This window comes from Acomys minous (assembly GCF_964271855.1).
Source record: "Acomys minous genome assembly, chromosome: 4".
Lineage (NCBI taxonomy): Eukaryota > Metazoa > Chordata > Mammalia > Rodentia > Muridae > Acomys > Acomys minous.
The window spans coordinates 92,454,990-92,470,883 of record NC_140486.1 but is presented as its reverse complement, the minus strand read 5'-3'; the positions used below and the strand labels follow the sequence as shown (position 1 = coordinate 92,470,883).

The following is a 15,894-nucleotide window of genomic DNA, read 5'->3' as shown; positions in this document are numbered from 1 at the left end:
TGGAAATGCTTTCTTGTTTTCTATCTTAATTGTGAAATGTATTCCAAGATACGATAAGGACTAGACAGCCACCAACTAAATCTCACTAGAGTCTGAATGTCACCTTCTCTTGTTCCATTGGCCTCCCCCATGAAAGGACCCCACTTTACAAACCAGAAAGACACATTAGAATAGATTAGACTTTTATTTATTGACAATGAGTTGTTTTTCTTATTAACAAGTTGTAGTAGGACAGAGGTTAGTGAATACAGATTATGAGAGAGTAAAAAGTTAGCCATAACTATTTTCTTCAACAGAGTGACATATTAGGAATGTTCATTGTTAAGCTCATAGTATAAATATATTTTTGACACAAACAACTTTGCTTTTACCTATAATGTTAAGAATATATGTTAGTCAAGATTAGAAAGATTACAGCAAATATATACATACTAAGTACTAAGTCCTGGAAAATAGGGAGAAGAAATTGTAGGCGCATTAATATCATTAAAAAGGTAAAAAAAACAAAAAACAAAAAACCAAGGCTGAAACTTCAGAGTACGGAAGGCTGAAAAAGCATCTCCAGTGGGTACATGAGAAGGAGGGAAGGCAACAAGGCGAGTAGATACTATGGAGGGAAGGAAACAAGATGGGTGGCCAAAAGTCTTGCCAGATGCAGTGAGCAAGGCCCGAAGCATTTCTTTGCTTAGAAGCAGAGCTAAAGCCATGCTAGCAGCAGCACTTCTTGCAGCCACACTTCTGCTGGCAACAACACTTCTGCTGGCAACAGCCCTTCCCACAGCCACAGCCACAGGAGCCACAGCCACAGCCACAGCCACAGGAGTGGCAGCAGGTACGGCGGCAGCAGCAGACCATCACAGGCTTGCAGCAGGAACAGCAGCCACAGCAGCCACAGCAGCCACCACAGCCACAGCCACCACAGCCACAGCCACCACAGCCACAGCCACCACAGCCACAACCACCACAGCCACAGCCACCACAGCCACAGCCACCACAGCCTCCACAGCTGCCACAGCCCCCACAGCTGCCACAACCACAGCAACCCATGTTGTCAGTAGATAGGAGTTAGGTGCAGTGAGGAAAGAGACTTGTGAGAGGACAGGGAGATGTGATGGCCTTCGCTTCAAGGGGCCCTTAAATACAACTTTGGATCCACGGAGGCAGGTAAACACTTCCTTGTTTCTACCAACTTCCCTGGGAGGATTCACAAGACCCTGAGTGCATTTCCTTATGGAATGTGCCTCACCCCCACAGGCTTGCTTACTTTAGTATTTGCTTCCTCCTGTGTTGCTTCCAGTAAAAACACATTTCTGAAATATTTGTTCACACTTTAACATCAGTTTTTCAAGCTCACAGTGACCTTCCTGTGATCTTGTATGGCAAAAACATACATAGTTGCCATGTAGCCAGCATTCCTCAGCTCCTGCTGTACCTATCTCTCCCTGGGCTTCAGAGGACCCTGTCCTCACCTCCTCTATGGTTAATGGAGAGATGCTGCTGTCCCCATACAAAGAGGCAAAGCTCTTTTTTTTTTTTTGACTGTTTAACTTATACTATTTATTGGAGTTATCTATATATTTTATGTCCTATTTTATAGGGAACCTGTATTTTTAAAATTTTATTTATTTATTTACTTTTTTAATTGAAAAATAAAATAATTCATATTACATCTCATTTGCTATCCCATCCCATGCATCCTCCTATTCCTCCCTCCCTCCCACTTTCACCCCAATCCCTTTCCCTATGACTGTGACTGAGGGGGACCTCCTCCCCCTGAATATGATGCTAGGGTATCAAGTCTCTTCTTGGTAGTCTGCTATCCTTCCTCTGAGTGCCATTGGGCCTCCCCATCAAGGGGACATGGTCAAATATGGGGCACCAGAGATCCTGTGAAAGTCAGTCCCCAGTCTCCACTTAACTGTGGAGAATGTTCTGTCCCTTGGCTAGATCTGGGTAGGGGTTTGATGATGACTGCTCTTAACCCTCACACACCCCAGCTTCTGTTAGGATGTCAGCCGTCTCCCCGTTTCCACTGATTCACAGGAAAGCCATCAGGCAAGGCCACTGTGGGCTTGGAGAACTTGTCATGATGTATTTCAAAGTGAACTTCCCAGACTGGCTCAAAGATATCCCCCTTTCTTCTCATGTATTTTGAGGGTGGTTGGCCAACAGAGTCCAGCTCCCTCCAGCACCAGCTGGCTTCATGTTCCAAATAAACTAGAGTTCCTTGCAACTCAAGATCCCATAGAATACAAGCAGAAAGGAGGAGGAGGAGGAGGGGATGGAGAAGGAGGAGGAAGAAGTAGAGGAGAGGAAGAGGAGGAAGAAAAGAAAGAAGAAGAAGAAGAGAAGGAGGAGGAGGAGAAGAATTCAGACGATAGCAGAGATCAATTGCTATAGGACACATTCTGTCTGTGAGGAGGGGAAAATGGCACCAAATGCAAGTAAGAGAGGGAACAGCCCCCGCTCCTCCTTCCATTCGACACCAAGCAACTTAGTACCCAGCATCAGGGACTCCAGGAAGCCTCATCAAAAATTTAAGAGAAAGAAGACTTTTTTAAATATCAAATTCAGATGCATGCTTCTGATGGCTAATTATAAATGTCACTTTGCCCCTTGTATTGCTGCTGTGCTATTCGGTAGTCTCCTTACACATTGACAAAATAGTGGATCAAAATCACAGGGGACTATTTTGCCTTTGGGACTCATGTGGCAGAGACACTGTCAAGTGTCACACCCGGGGGAGAGGTTGTATTCACTCCTGGTTGGGGTCAGAGATATTACTCAGCGTCTTACAACAGACAAGACAGTCCTTCATAAAAAGCAATTTTTGTAGCTCATAGTCAGTAGTACCAAGGTAAAAAAACAAAACAAAACACCTTGCTGTCATGTTTAATCTCCCCACAGCATTTTTCTATCTGTTGCTTTAAAGCAGTATAGTTGGCAGAAACTCGCTTAAAAGGAAAGTATTCCTCAAGTAGGCAGCCGCAGTGTGTGGGGGTCCCTCCCTCGTTCCCGCTGCCAGCTCCTGAAGTGGAGCCCTGTGTTCCTTGTCTGGCTTGTCTTTCAAAGCTGGGTGGTGAAGCTGCCTCTATGAGACCGACTGCAGCTGGCTGCTGCTGCCCACGTTGGTGATCTGGAACACGTCTCAAACACTAAGGAACGAAACGTGTCTGCCTGTTCCCATTCTTTCCATGCTCCTCCTCGGTTCCTCTTCACAGGAGCAGGGCCGCGCCTGCTGGCCGTCTCCATGTTTCTTACTAATTCCTCCACAGGACTTTCTTTTTGACAGGTAATGTTAGCTTATATTCAGATCGGTGGCAATTTAGCTCTTCCATGTTACTTCTGACATGCCTGCATCACTTTTTTTTTCTTTTTTTTTTTAGTAAAAGCTGAAATGGATGGTTATTTGATTTTTATAAATAGTACTCAGTATAGGACCAAATAGTCCATTGAGGTGATATTTCGTTAAATATGGTAAATTTTCACTCTGACCCCCCACCCCCACCCCCGTGCCTGTCTATTCTCTTTATGTGTCTACCATTGAGGACCAATAGATTGACACGTATATTTTCTTTTTTGATATTAATTGATACAATTTTCAAACATTCAGTTTTCATTCTAACATAAGGCCTCTACCTATTTAAAGTTCAGCAGGAGCTTATAAAAATAAAATAGACCATGGACTGTTGTGGATTCCTTATGCTTTCTAGACAATCACATGGTTAAACACACTGAATATTAGAACAGTGCCTCATGCCGTAATTATGTAGGAAGAGGGAGGCCGGTCTCCCACTGAACAGTGGACAAGCTCTGTCAGGGCTATTTGAGTTGTCTGACAATGACATGTGTGCCTGAGACTTTTCATTTTTTGCAGTTTTGAGTAAGAAAATGGGGGAAGTAAGACACTGGGGGTGCTCCTGATGGCTGTCACGTGTCCTTCAGATGTGAAACCACCAGTTAGTTGAAACACTGCACGTGGTACTATCTGGGCCTTCTCAGTGGGCCCATGGATGCCAGTTTTCTGTCACTTGAGGCATATGACCTAGGAAAAGGAACAAAAGAAGTGATCTAATAAATCTAACTGGCATTCCAAAGGGCAATAAATAACACATTGGAGAGTCGCTTGTGACAACTGAGCCAAACAACAAGGAAGTAGTCATGTGTGCTGCTGTTTCCCTATGGAGGGGGTACATAAGGAGCTCCCCTAGCAGAAGGAGGCATCACACCTCCATCTCTTCTCTTGAGTCTCTTTCCTCACTGCACCTGAGTCCTCTCTACTGACAACATGGGTTGTTGTGGCTGTGGCAGTTGTGGTGGCTGTGGCTGTGGAAGCTGTGGCTGTGGCGGCTGTGGTGGCTGTGGTGGCTGTGGTGGCTGTGGTGGCTGTGGTGGCTGTGGTGGCTGTGGCGGCTGTGGCTGTGGCGGCTGTGGCTGTGGTGGCTGTGGTAGCTGCTGTGGCTGTGGTGGCTGTGGTGGCTGCTGTGGTTGTTGTGGCTGCTGCAAACCTGTGATGGTCTGCTGCTGCCGTCGTACCTGCTGCCGCTCCTGTGGCTGTGGCTCCTGTGGCTGTGGCTGTGGTTGTGGCTGTGGGAAGGGCTGTTGCCAGCAGAAGTGCTGCTGCCAGCAGAAGTGTGGCTGCAAGAAATGCTGCTGCTAGGATGACTCAACCTGGTCCTTGGGAATGTGCAGCAGGTAACTGGTTCATAAGACTTTCTCTCTTCGCCTGTCCACTGTGACTCAAGGCACGAGAGTTCATCCATATGCCTTGGTTGCTAAGGGTCTGTCTCCAAGTGAAAATACCAATAAGGAGCTTGCCTATAAAAAACCAACCTGAGCATGAACTCAACAGAATAGTATGTTGATTCTCAATGTTATATCCTTTGATTTCCTCCACTTGAATGCTTCTTTCCACCTCTCTTCCCTGCCTCCCCTCTCCCTGTAACTTCCACACACTGTACCTTAGCTAAGGGCTTCATTTCTGTGGAACTAAGATAGTCTTCTCCTAATAAACGACATAAAATTGTCAATCTCTCTGTTTCTTTTCTCATTCCGGCGTGTCTAACCAAAAATACAATTAAACTCAGAAAAGTAAATCTCTTGCTGTTGGTTCAAGACAGATGTAGAATGGATAGTCTTTGCTAAAAGGGTTTCACAGCATTGTAAAGATTTGGTGTCTTTACCTACTCTCTTACGTAAGTCAGGAAAGACCCCAGGTTCCATCAGTGGGGTCACATTGAATCATTGTCTCTCTGCCCTTGCATTGCTGTTTTCTAGCAGATTCCGATCTCGGTGTCTGAGGCCAAATGATCTGCGGCATCTGAAGCTCAGCAGCAGCAGCTGGGGTCTGGCTCATTTTAGCTTCGTTCCACTAACAGGCTACTTTTTGATCACATGGGTTTGGGATGATAGCTCAGTGCATAAAGTGCTTGCTTTGGCCCCAAGCACCCATGCTAAAAGCAAGGCATGGTTGTGTGTACATTATTTACAGAACCTGGAAGGCAGAGACGAGGATCCTTGTCAGCAAGCTCTGACTTCATCTAGAAACCCTGTCTTTAAAAAAAAAAAAAAAGATGTAAAGTGATTGAGAGTGACCATGATGTTGCCCTCTGGCTCGTGCACTCCCCCATACACACACACACACACACACACACACACACACACACACACATACATGTCTCATGTGGACACAAAAATGTGTACCCATATGTACACACATATGCATATACATGAGCATATATGTAAAATATTTTTTAAAATAGTGGTTGGAGTGATTGTTAATGACATGATGCTGACTTCTGGTATTCACATACCCGTACACAAATACCTACACACATAAATGCAATACACATGAGCAAAATATATACACAAATACTAGGCTGCAGTTTAGTGGAGATCTTTACCCTGCCCCACACCCCGTCCCCAGTTCTTATTTACTGTCTCTCTGGTAGATTATGACCACAAGATAGTCATAGTTAAATAAATCTGCTAGTAAGAGATGGAAATTGCTAAAAACAGGTGTGATTATAGCCCATTATAGGTTTAAAAAAATTCATGTGGCACCTGTGAGGGAGGATCACAGGAGCCCAGGAGTTCAAGGTTAGCCTTGCAAAAACAGCAACAACAACAAACAAACAAACCAACCAACCCCTCCCCAAAAAAACCAAACCGCCATCAACATTAAGAGGTCATAAAAAGCAGCTTTTGTATCACATTGCAGACCCCCGGAAGTGAAAGCACATGTGCGACACTGATCATTTCATGCTTTGGATGCACTGCGTCCCCCTTCTACAAACTTAATTTTAAGTGCCGCAGTGTTCCCTGTAAAAAGTGTGGGATGGGTGATGAGCGATCCTTTAGGTCAGTGGCTGTCCAGGGCCTTCAGAACCACTCACACTGCTTCCTGCTGGGACAGGAGGAGGGGCGGGGCCAGGCATTCTCTTGCCCCTCCCCCCTTCTCCACAGCATTGCGCTCAGAGAATCTATAGATCAGAGTTACTACTTTAGAGAGAACCACAGAAGAGGCCAGTGCGGGGTCCAGGCTCAAAAAGTACGCAATAAATATGAGTACCAGGAGGCTCCATACAGAGAAGAAATGGGTCCTTTCTGCCTGCCACCAGCTCTTCTCAGACGCACCCAGAAGATGAAGGACTACAGTGCTGGGTGCTGACTCCGAGAAAGGCAGAGTGCTAATGCTTGTTACTTCCCGGCAGCCTTGGCGCGTCTACGTGCATCTGAAGAATTGGAGAACACTATGAGGTAGCTGAATTTGCTTCCGTGTACCGTTGGCAAGCACCAATTCCATGTGAGACACGGGTATGCAGACATGGATATGCACTGTGAAATGCACAAAAGTGAACCCTGGTTGGGACCCAGCCGTTGCCTGGGCTCCCCTGGTCCAACTTCTTCTACAAAACCACGAATTCCACTTACAAGTGTGTATAAGTGATGACATGTAAGTTCCAGGGGGCACATCCAAGGATGCTCATGATAGTAATGCCAAAATAGCAAGGGCATCCCATAATCTGGACATTAGAAGAACAGGTGAATTTTAGTGTGTCCATAGAAAGAAACGTGTGTGACTGAAGTAAAGCCATGTCTAAATCAAAAGAACAAAGCAACGATGACTGTAGGCTTTATGATCGAGGAGGTCTTGGGAGTGGGATGCCTGAGGGATGGGCCGTCTGACAGGCCGTATTTTCAAGGTCCTGATCTGTTATATTATTTTTTTAAAAGTAGCCAGTTAAACAAGGAGAGCAGTGCTTTAGAATATCTTATAAAGCAATAAGACTGTGCCTGGTTATCTTTTGTGCTTTTTATACAGTTAGGGTAAAATGTGGTATTGTAGAGAGAGAAAAACAATCTCAAGGGGGAGGCCAAAGAGGGTTCAGGCAGAGTGTTCCCTCTGAGCAGAAGACAAAGTGATGAGGGAATGAACTGTTCAGTCTAAAGGAATTGAAAGAATGAAGTTCTAGCGAAATCAACTGCATGCGTTAGGAGCGCAGACCAGGAGGAGAGAGTGGCTTGTAGCTCATTGTAAATGTCTGCTTGGATGGTGAAAAGCTGGCAGACTGGAGGCCTGCTGCTTTCTACGCAAAGGATCACTTTGAACACAGAACTACTAGCCTGGCAAGTGGCTGAAATGGGACCTATGCCATCTATCCTAAGGAAGCCCCGGGTGAGCAGGATGGGGCCTGGCCTGTGGAGGAGGGGAGCAAGCAGGCTAGGAGGTTTGCAGAAGGCGACCCTGTAGGGTCTGAAGAGTGTTGGAGTCAAAGTAGCAGCCATTCCTTCTTGGCCTGTGCCACTATAGTGACAGCGTTCTCTCACCGGAGACTCACTGCAAAGACGTTTGCAGGGAAGGAATGAAAAAGTGCAGGGAGAATGGAAGGGGAGCTAACGGACCATCAGAGCTCCGTGTTTAAGGCATAAACCTTGCCTTGTCAGCTGCTTCCCTTCCTGTGCTGTGTCCCCTGAAAAATCCTGGTGAGAGAGGAAAGGTTTCATGCCCAAGTTAGTGCAGGGCTCTGTCTTGAATGCTGGCTTCACTTAGACTGTGGGTGCTGCGGCTCTTCATAGACTTTCGCCCTACGTGACCCAGGGGTGGGTGCGAAGTTTCTATTTGGTCATGTTAATATGGAATATATTTTTGTTGTGCTGATAGGAAGCTGTGTGAATAGATAGACTTTCTTTCTCTGTTTAGACTCAGACACCTTGTCTGAGAGACAGGCAGTGTGAGTGCTCTTTTCAAATGGATGCTCACCAACGCTTCAGAGCATGGAACTCACGGCTCTGGAAAACACGCAAGTTGTTTTTGTTTGTTTGTTTGTTTTTGTTTGTTTGTTTTTACTGTGTATGAGTGTTTTGTCTGCATGTCCACCTGCCTGTGCACAATGTGCATGGAGAGCCCCCCGAGACAGGAGCAGGCTCAAGTTGTATCTCACCTCAGCCTTCAAAGTAGCCTGGCCCACAGGAGTTAGTCTCAGCAACCAGGTCCCCGGGACACAGTGCACCTGCTGGGCACATGCCGTGCTGGAGGCTGAACTACTGCACGTGTGGTAAGATACTAAAACTGGTCTATTGAACACAGCAGGGCAGCTGTGAACTTAGACTCAAGGCGAGGCCATCATGTACCCTGTAAGGATCACATGCTCTGACCGTCATCTTGGGTGGAGACAGATCTAAGACAAGAACTGGAATGTGGACGTCCTCCACCTTCCATTGCACTTTGGGTGGAGTCCCAGGAGAGCAAAGGTCCCAGAGGGCCTTCCTGTGGGAGGGGGAGGAGCTAATTAGTATCGAGAGGCTGCCTTCGAGGGAGGGAGGACGAGGGACAGAGGTCTGAACCTTTGTCAGGGGGCACCCCCAGGCTGCGTGGCTGTGACTTTAAACTGTTCTCTGCTGTCTTGGAACTCTACTAGATACTTCTGCAACAATTATAATTGCAAGCCTGGGTGGTCTTGGGATAGCATGAGAAGAAAATTCTGGTCCAGCCTACAGATAGACAGTTGGAGCTTAGTCCGAGGCTGGGCAGGCAGTGGGCATCAGTAGAAGTGGTAGTGGATTTGGCCTGGTGTGACATGTTACTCAAAAGCACATGCACTGTTTGATGTGCTGTATCTGTGTGAGATGACACCACTGGGCGTACAGCACGCAAGGCTTCGCATACTGTTTCTATGGTATTCGCAAATTCTGTTCACGGGCATTAGCCCCTCAAACAGGTGCGTCTGCTCTGATGTTTCCGTGCTTCCGTGCGCTATGTTCTGATCATGCCCCACTTATTCATACTGTCTCTGTGGTCAGAAAGCTATGACTATTTCACATTAATAAAAAGCATTTTGTTGTTGCAGTTGGATCCTCAGTTAACCTGTATGTTTAGAAACGGGGCCTCCGAGAGCTGATTAGGATTAGATATGGTCCTGAGGAGCGTGTCTGAGGGGATAAACCTAAAGGCTTTATTAGAACACGGGGAAAGACAGATGACACCAACAACTACATGCTTCCTATTCCTGTCATGTGATGTAGTATGCCAAGACATTGCTCTGCCTGCAGATGGGACATCATTTCCCCATCTTTCACCATTCTTTTTTTTTTAATTGAAAATATATATTTTTTATAAATGTATTCTGATATGGTTTCCCGTTTCCCTGCTCCTCTAAGTTCCTTCCAATTCCCCTCTTCTCTGGGTACCTTAACAACAGGAATCTAAGGAATAATAGTTAATAATGATAACATATGATAAGATAAATAAAACACAAGCAAATCAGAATAAGACAAAACAACCAAACAAGAAAAAGAGCCAAGAAAAAGCAAAAGAAATGTATATAATCACAGAGAAACACATGTGCATGTGCGTGTGCATGCACCCAGAAGCACACATACAGAAACACACACACATGCAGACACATAGAGGAATACCATAAAACCCCAAAACTGGATATCTATCTATCCATCCTGGATTATCTGTATGTATATATATTGGATAATAAATGCATGCTCACACACACACATATATATATACATATACAACATGTATATATACATATACTGGATAATATATATGCAAAGGAATTGTAGAGAAAAGCTAGAGAAAAAAGAGGCCCTGACTTAACATTATGAGACAAAGAACCTCCAAAGATGCCACTGAGTTGTTTTATGTTGGGCATCTACTTCTGGCTTGGGGCCCACCCTTAAGAGTGGTTTGTTTTCCCAGAGAGACTCCCTTGGAGAAAACTAAATTTTCATATTAACTGGAGACAGCTTCTGGGTTAAGGATGGAACATGAGTCCACTTCTCCTTTCAGCTCTAGGACACATCTGGTGCAGATCCATACAGGCCCCGTGCATACTGTTGCAGTGACAGACTGTGAGTTCACGCATGTGCCTGCCCTGTCATGGTCTAGGAGGCCTTGATTCCTGGTGTCCTCCCTCTCCTCTGGCTCTTACACTCTTCCCACCTCCTCTTCTGCAGAGTTCCCTGAGCCCTGAGGGGAGGGATTTGATGGAGACATCCCCTTGAGCGTCTCTAGATCTTCCATTCTGCATATGGCCTGGGTGTGGGTCTCCGTATTTGTTGCCATCTGCTGCAGAAAGAAGCTTCTCTGATGAAGGCTGAGCAAGGCATTGATTTATGAGCACGGCATAATATCATCAGGGGCTATTTTATTGTTCTGTTCCTTTAGCAGAACAGTAGTATTTGGCTTCACCCTAGGTCCCTGGCCTATCTAGTCTCAGGTTCTTGGTCATGCAAGCAGTGTCAGGCATGAAAGGGTTCCATCTCATGAAAGTGGGCCTAAAATCAAACCAGATCTTGGTTAGTTACCCCCACAAGGTTTGTGTCACTATTACACCAGTGTGTCTTGTAGACAAACCACTCTTTTACATCAAAAGATTTATAGCTGGGTTGGTATTTACATTTCTTCATCAGCAGTATGCAGGAAACCTTCCAGTTCCATTAATATTAGTCCATAGAGGTTAAGGCTGTAGGTAGGCACGAGCTTAGCTTCTCCATGTCCAATGAGTTGTGTGGATTTGTCTTTATCATTAGGGTCTCATGGTCAGTTTGTGGAGAACCTCCAATAGCCTTGGAAATAGTTTAGGTTCCCATAGCATCCTTTGATCAGCAACTAGATCAAATGTAGCCCGTTCCCAGTACTGGAAGCTTCATTTGGTGACAGAAGTCCAGGTGGGGCTCTGCCTCCCCTGTTGTTTGATTTCAGGTAGATCATCTTCATACGTTTATGTATAGTAGGAAGCTTATGTTGTCTTAGGCTTCCGTACAACCCTCACCCCCACCCTCCACCCCCGTGGCTCTTATAGCTGTCCGTTCTCATGTCCTCTCCTTCCCTACCCTCTTCCTTTCCCTATCCCTGTTTGATCCTTCCATTTCATCCCCTACCATGTCCACCTATAACTATCTCTTCTATTTCCCTGTCCTAGGGAGATCCATCTCTCACCATAGTTCCTTACTCTACCTAACCTTTGTGGTTGTATGGATTGTAGCTCGCCCATCAATGACTTAACAGCTAACAACATCACATATAAGTGAATACATACCATATTTGTCTTCCTAAGTTTGAGTTACCTCACTTGGGATGATTTTTTTCCCCCAGTTTCATTCATTTAACTGGCTTGATTATATAGCACATAAGGTGCATGATACTTTTATGTTTCTTGAATCTGATCATTGCCATATGATATTAAAGAGAGTATCTTTTTGGGAAATACTTGATGCAAAATTTATGCACTGTGTAATTTATGCACTTTATTATAAAAAGGACAAAGAGAAATAAACAGGAAATATGATAAAAGGCCAATTACTGATGGACTGAAGTGAATGGATACATATTGTAATTTGATATTCTTTTTTTTTTTCTTTTGGTTTTTCAAGACAGGCCTTCTAGAACTCACTTTGTAGACCATGCTGGCCTCAAACTCAGACATCTGCCTGTCTTTGCCTCATGGGATTAAAGGCATGTGCCACCACTACCCAGCATATTCTTGCTGTGTTCCTATAATCTTGAGCTTCTCCATAATAAAAATACTGAAATACTGGAGAAAAAGGAGGCAGAAGAAGATGATGGAAGGATGCACAACAAAACAGTACATGTGGCTGTGGTGTTTTGATCCTTAACTTGATGAAATTTAGAAACACTCAGGAAACACCTGTGAAGGTCTACGGGGTAGCCAGGGAGATTTAACCAAGATGGGAAGATCCACACTGAATGTAGGTAGCGTCACTCCACTGGGGATGGGTCTGAACCACAGAACATCACTGTATTCATCTCCTTCTGCCTCCCATTACACCAAAAGTTTGAAGAGGTGAAAATGCTCAGCTGAATACTGAGCCACCTGATTCAATGCGTTCACCTCCATGATGGTCCACACCCTTAAGCTGTATGAGTAAGGAAGAAATCTGTCTCCCTGAAGTTACTTCTGCTTAGGTATTTGGTCACAGTGGTGAAAAGGGGATGAAGAGAGTGCTTGTTATCACTGCTTCCCCTCATCCTTTGTTTCTGTATTTTAAACTCATTACTAATAATGTATGATATTTTAAATTCATTTCTAGTAATGTATGATATTTTAAATTCACAGGGGGGAAAACTTTTTAAAGAAAGAGGAGAGAGCAGCCAGATGGTTGAGCAGGTAAAAGTGTTACCAGGCCTGATGGCCTAAATTTACTCCTGAGATGCTAAGGCAAAGAACTGACTTCTTTAAGTTGCTCTCTGACCTACACACACAAACCATGATATAAACACACATAGAAACACAAACGTAGCACATACACACATACAAAGACATACACACAAACACACATCTCCCCCCTATATATATGTATATGTATATACATATGCATGTGTATATATGTACATATGAAGGCAAGAGGGGAAATTCATTTTATCCTTTCCATTATTTTCTTTTTTAATTGAAAAACTTTTTCATACAATATATTTTGGTCATATCTTCCCCTTTCGCATATCCTCCCAAATCCCTCCCACCTTCACGCCCATCCAACTTTATGTTCTTTCCCCCCCTCCCTGTCTTTTAAAAGCGTGTAAGCAGGTAAGCAAAAATAAAAAAACTGAAGCCCCAAGAAACACACACAAAAATATCCCACAAAAACAAATCAAAATATACAAGCAAAGACTAATAAGACAAAAAATGCACAAACAAAGCAAAAATGAGACAAAGTCTTGGAAATACTATTGGGTGAATTTTGTGTTGACCGACTACCCCTGGGCACAGGGCCTGCCCTGCAGTGTGGCTCTTTTGCTTGTGGCTGTCAGCTTCGGATACTTTCTTGGTTAGCTGTGGGACCCACATTCATTTCCCCCTCTCTGTGCTGGGATCCCATCTGGCTTGAACCTGTGCAGGCCCTGTGTGTGCTGCCCCAGTCTCTGGGTTCACATATATGTGCGTCAGTCCTGCTGTGTCTGGGAGACACTGTTTCCTTGGAGTCATCTCTCACCTTTGGACTTGTGGCTCTTTATAATCTTTCCTTGATGAAAACATTCCACTTAGGACTGAGTTCTCCAAAGCGTCTCACTTGGTACGTTGCCCCGCTGTGGGTCTCTGTGTTAATTCCCATCTGCTGCAAGACGAGGCTTCTCTGATGAGATCTGAATCAGTCCCATTTTTCCTCTCTCAATATTGCAAGTCAATTCCTAAACATGGCAGCATAGATGACTCAGGAAAGAGGGAAGAACAGTGCTGATGTCCAGGGTGGAACCTGGAAATTTATCCTCATCTATGCCTTTACCTTTTCTTGAAGAAACCTCTTTGCGAAAAGGATGCTAGTCCTATATTAAAATTGCATAAGAAATTCATATTTTCACAAAGTTATGTTGCCAAATAAATAATATGTATGGTGACCAAGATTAGAAAGACAGAGTTTGACAAGTTTATTTTATTTTACTATGTGTGTGTGTGCAAGCAAATTTATAGTGTTAGTTTGTTGATATAGGAAAGGAAGGTATTTCAGGCTAAAATATAGATTTCAAACTGATAAAGCATGTACAATTTCAGTGTTACCTAATGCAAACCTGCCATTATTGTAGTTCAAATTCTCAATACACCCCAGCAGTTGAGGGTGGGCTCTCTCCTCCCATTCAGCACTGTCTACCCATCCATGTTCCCTCAGAAGTAAGCACCAAACAAGAAGCGTTTGTGAGTCAAAAATGTCAGGACATTTTGTAGAGTTTATTAGACATTGAGGGTATTACAGATAAGCACAACACAGCAATAGAGACATTGGTAATGCATTGAGCTCATAGGTAGGAAAAAACAGTCATTGGTGGACAATGACATATTCAGAATCTAATACAGACAATCTAGCCCCATGGGTCTGAGGTCCCATGGCCTGAGATCCTACTGATCTACTCTTTAGGCTCTGAGAGTATCTACTCAGTACTCACATTTGATTACCCTGAGTCTAGACACGTTTTTTTTTTAATTTTTAAATAATTTATTCAGATTACATTCCGATTATTATCCCCTCACTTATATCTTCCCATTCCCCCTCCCTCCCTCTTTCACCCTATTCCCCTTCCCTAGACCTGTGGCAGAAGGGGGCCTCTTCCGCACCATATGATCACAGTCTAGACAGTTTTTAACTGGAAAGGCTTCAATTCCCCAGGGAGACAGAGAAGAGAGAAGATTGCACAGAAGCCAGAACAATCTCATAAGCAGGGCACTGATCAGGAGTGGCAGGTAGGAGCAGCCTGAAGGACTTACTCGAATCTCCGTGGCAGAGAGGCCAGGCATGATGCCCCCAGGGGCATCCCAAATCAGCAATATTTGCCAAGACTTGTAACAACCAGAGAACAATCAGCAAGTTCCCTTAGAGGATACTGTGAGCGTTGTCCATGTGACTGCCTTAAAGATCAAGGAAGAAGGTGTGAGAGTTGACGTGGCAGCTGGAGACAGGGGAGTAAGAGACCTTTCGTGACAGGAACCAGTGGAACAAAGGACTCATACAGCTCCTGAATGCCCTTCTGCCTAGCAGCAGCACTTCTTGCAGCCACACTTCTGCTGGCAGCAGCACTTTTGCTGACAACAGCCCTTCCCACAGCCACAGCCACAGGAGCCACAGCCACAGGAGCGGCAGCAGGTGCGGCGGCAGCAGCAGACAACCACAGGTTTGCAGCAGCTACAGCAGCCACAGCAGCCACCACAGCCACCACAGCCACAGCCACCACAGCCACCACAGCCACCACAGCCACAGCCACCACAGCCACAGCCACCACAGCCACAGCAGCCACCACAGCAGCCACAGCAGCCGACCCGGTAGCACCTACAGGTGGTGCAGCTGCTACAGCCACCGCAGCCACCACAGCCACCGCAGCCACCACAGCCACCGCAACCTCCACAGCCAGAGCAACCCATAATGTCAGTAGAGAGGACTCAGGTGCAGTGAGGAGAGAGACTCAGGAGAGGAGAGGGAGATGTGATGCTCCTCCTGCTAGAGGGCTCCTTATATACCAACTTCTTGGGACACAGCCTGACTATTTGGCTAGTGCTTGTTTATCTAAATTCCCATGAAAGACCTCATGAGACCTCGGCATCCTTCCTTGTTGACATTCTAACCTTATAGTTGGCTCCATCTTTTACTCACCACTTCAATCTATATTTAGATCCCAGCATGAATTTGACAGCTCCCTATCCATGCGTGCTCGTTTGCTTTACTCTAGTACTTTCAACAGGGTCTGGCACATGGTAAGCATTCAATGAACACTTTTTTTTTCTTTTTTGAGACAGGGTTTCTCTGTGTACCCTTGGCTGTCCTGGACTCACTTTGTAAACCAGGCTGGCCTTGAACTCACAACGAACCACCTGCCTCTGCCTCCCAAGTGCTGGGATTAAAGGCTTGCGCCACCACACCCGGCATGAACACCTT

General features: G+C 45.1%; 3 protein-coding genes across 7 annotated transcripts in view; 2 read left to right on the top strand and 1 right to left on the bottom strand.

The window, feature by feature from the left end:
• The window catches only part of CCL20 (C-C motif chemokine ligand 20), a 144,253-nt gene that overhangs the window by 64,151 nt on the left and 64,208 nt on the right, over positions 1–15,894 (top strand). For 3 of the 5 annotated variants that reach the window (XM_084778962.1, XM_084778963.1, XM_084778960.1), the window contains one exon: positions 12,594–12,644. The exons of the other annotated variants lie outside the window; for them this stretch is intronic. The gene's annotated coding sequence lies outside the window, so the exon portion shown is untranslated. The remainder of the gene's footprint in view (positions 1–12,593; positions 12,645–15,894) is intronic. 5 annotated transcript variants of the gene reach the window in all.
• LOC311596286 (uncharacterized protein) lies at positions 171–15,459 on the bottom strand. The gene is made up of 2 exons (XM_084779538.1): positions 15,010–15,459; positions 171–1,066 (listed from the first exon to the last, which is right to left on the bottom strand). Exons 1-2 carry the CDS (start codon positions 15,381–15,383, stop codon positions 709–711), a joined length of 732 nt encoding a protein of 243 aa, XP_084635664.1. The 5' UTR covers positions 15,384–15,459; the 3' UTR covers positions 171–708.
• Positions 4,219–5,034, top strand: LOC311595878 (uncharacterized protein). The gene has a single exon (XM_084778955.1). The coding sequence runs from the start codon at positions 4,289–4,291 to the stop codon at positions 4,658–4,660; it is 372 nt and encodes a 123-aa protein (XP_084635081.1). The 5' UTR covers positions 4,219–4,288; the 3' UTR covers positions 4,661–5,034.

Excerpts from the sequence above, each read along its gene's own strand:
- LOC311595878 (XM_084778955.1), top strand. The coding sequence starts at position 4,289 with ATGGGTTGTTGTGGCTGTGGCAGTTGTGGTGGCTGTGGCTGTGGAAGC.
- LOC311596286 (XM_084779538.1), bottom strand. The coding sequence starts at position 15,383 with ATGGGTTGCTCTGGCTGTGGAGGTTGCGGTGGCTGTGGTGGCTGCGGT. Across the intron at positions 1,067-15,009 it reads CAGAAGTGTGGCTGCAAGAA|ACTCCTATCTACTGACAACA; the intron begins GTGCTGCTGCTA and ends TCACTGCACCTA.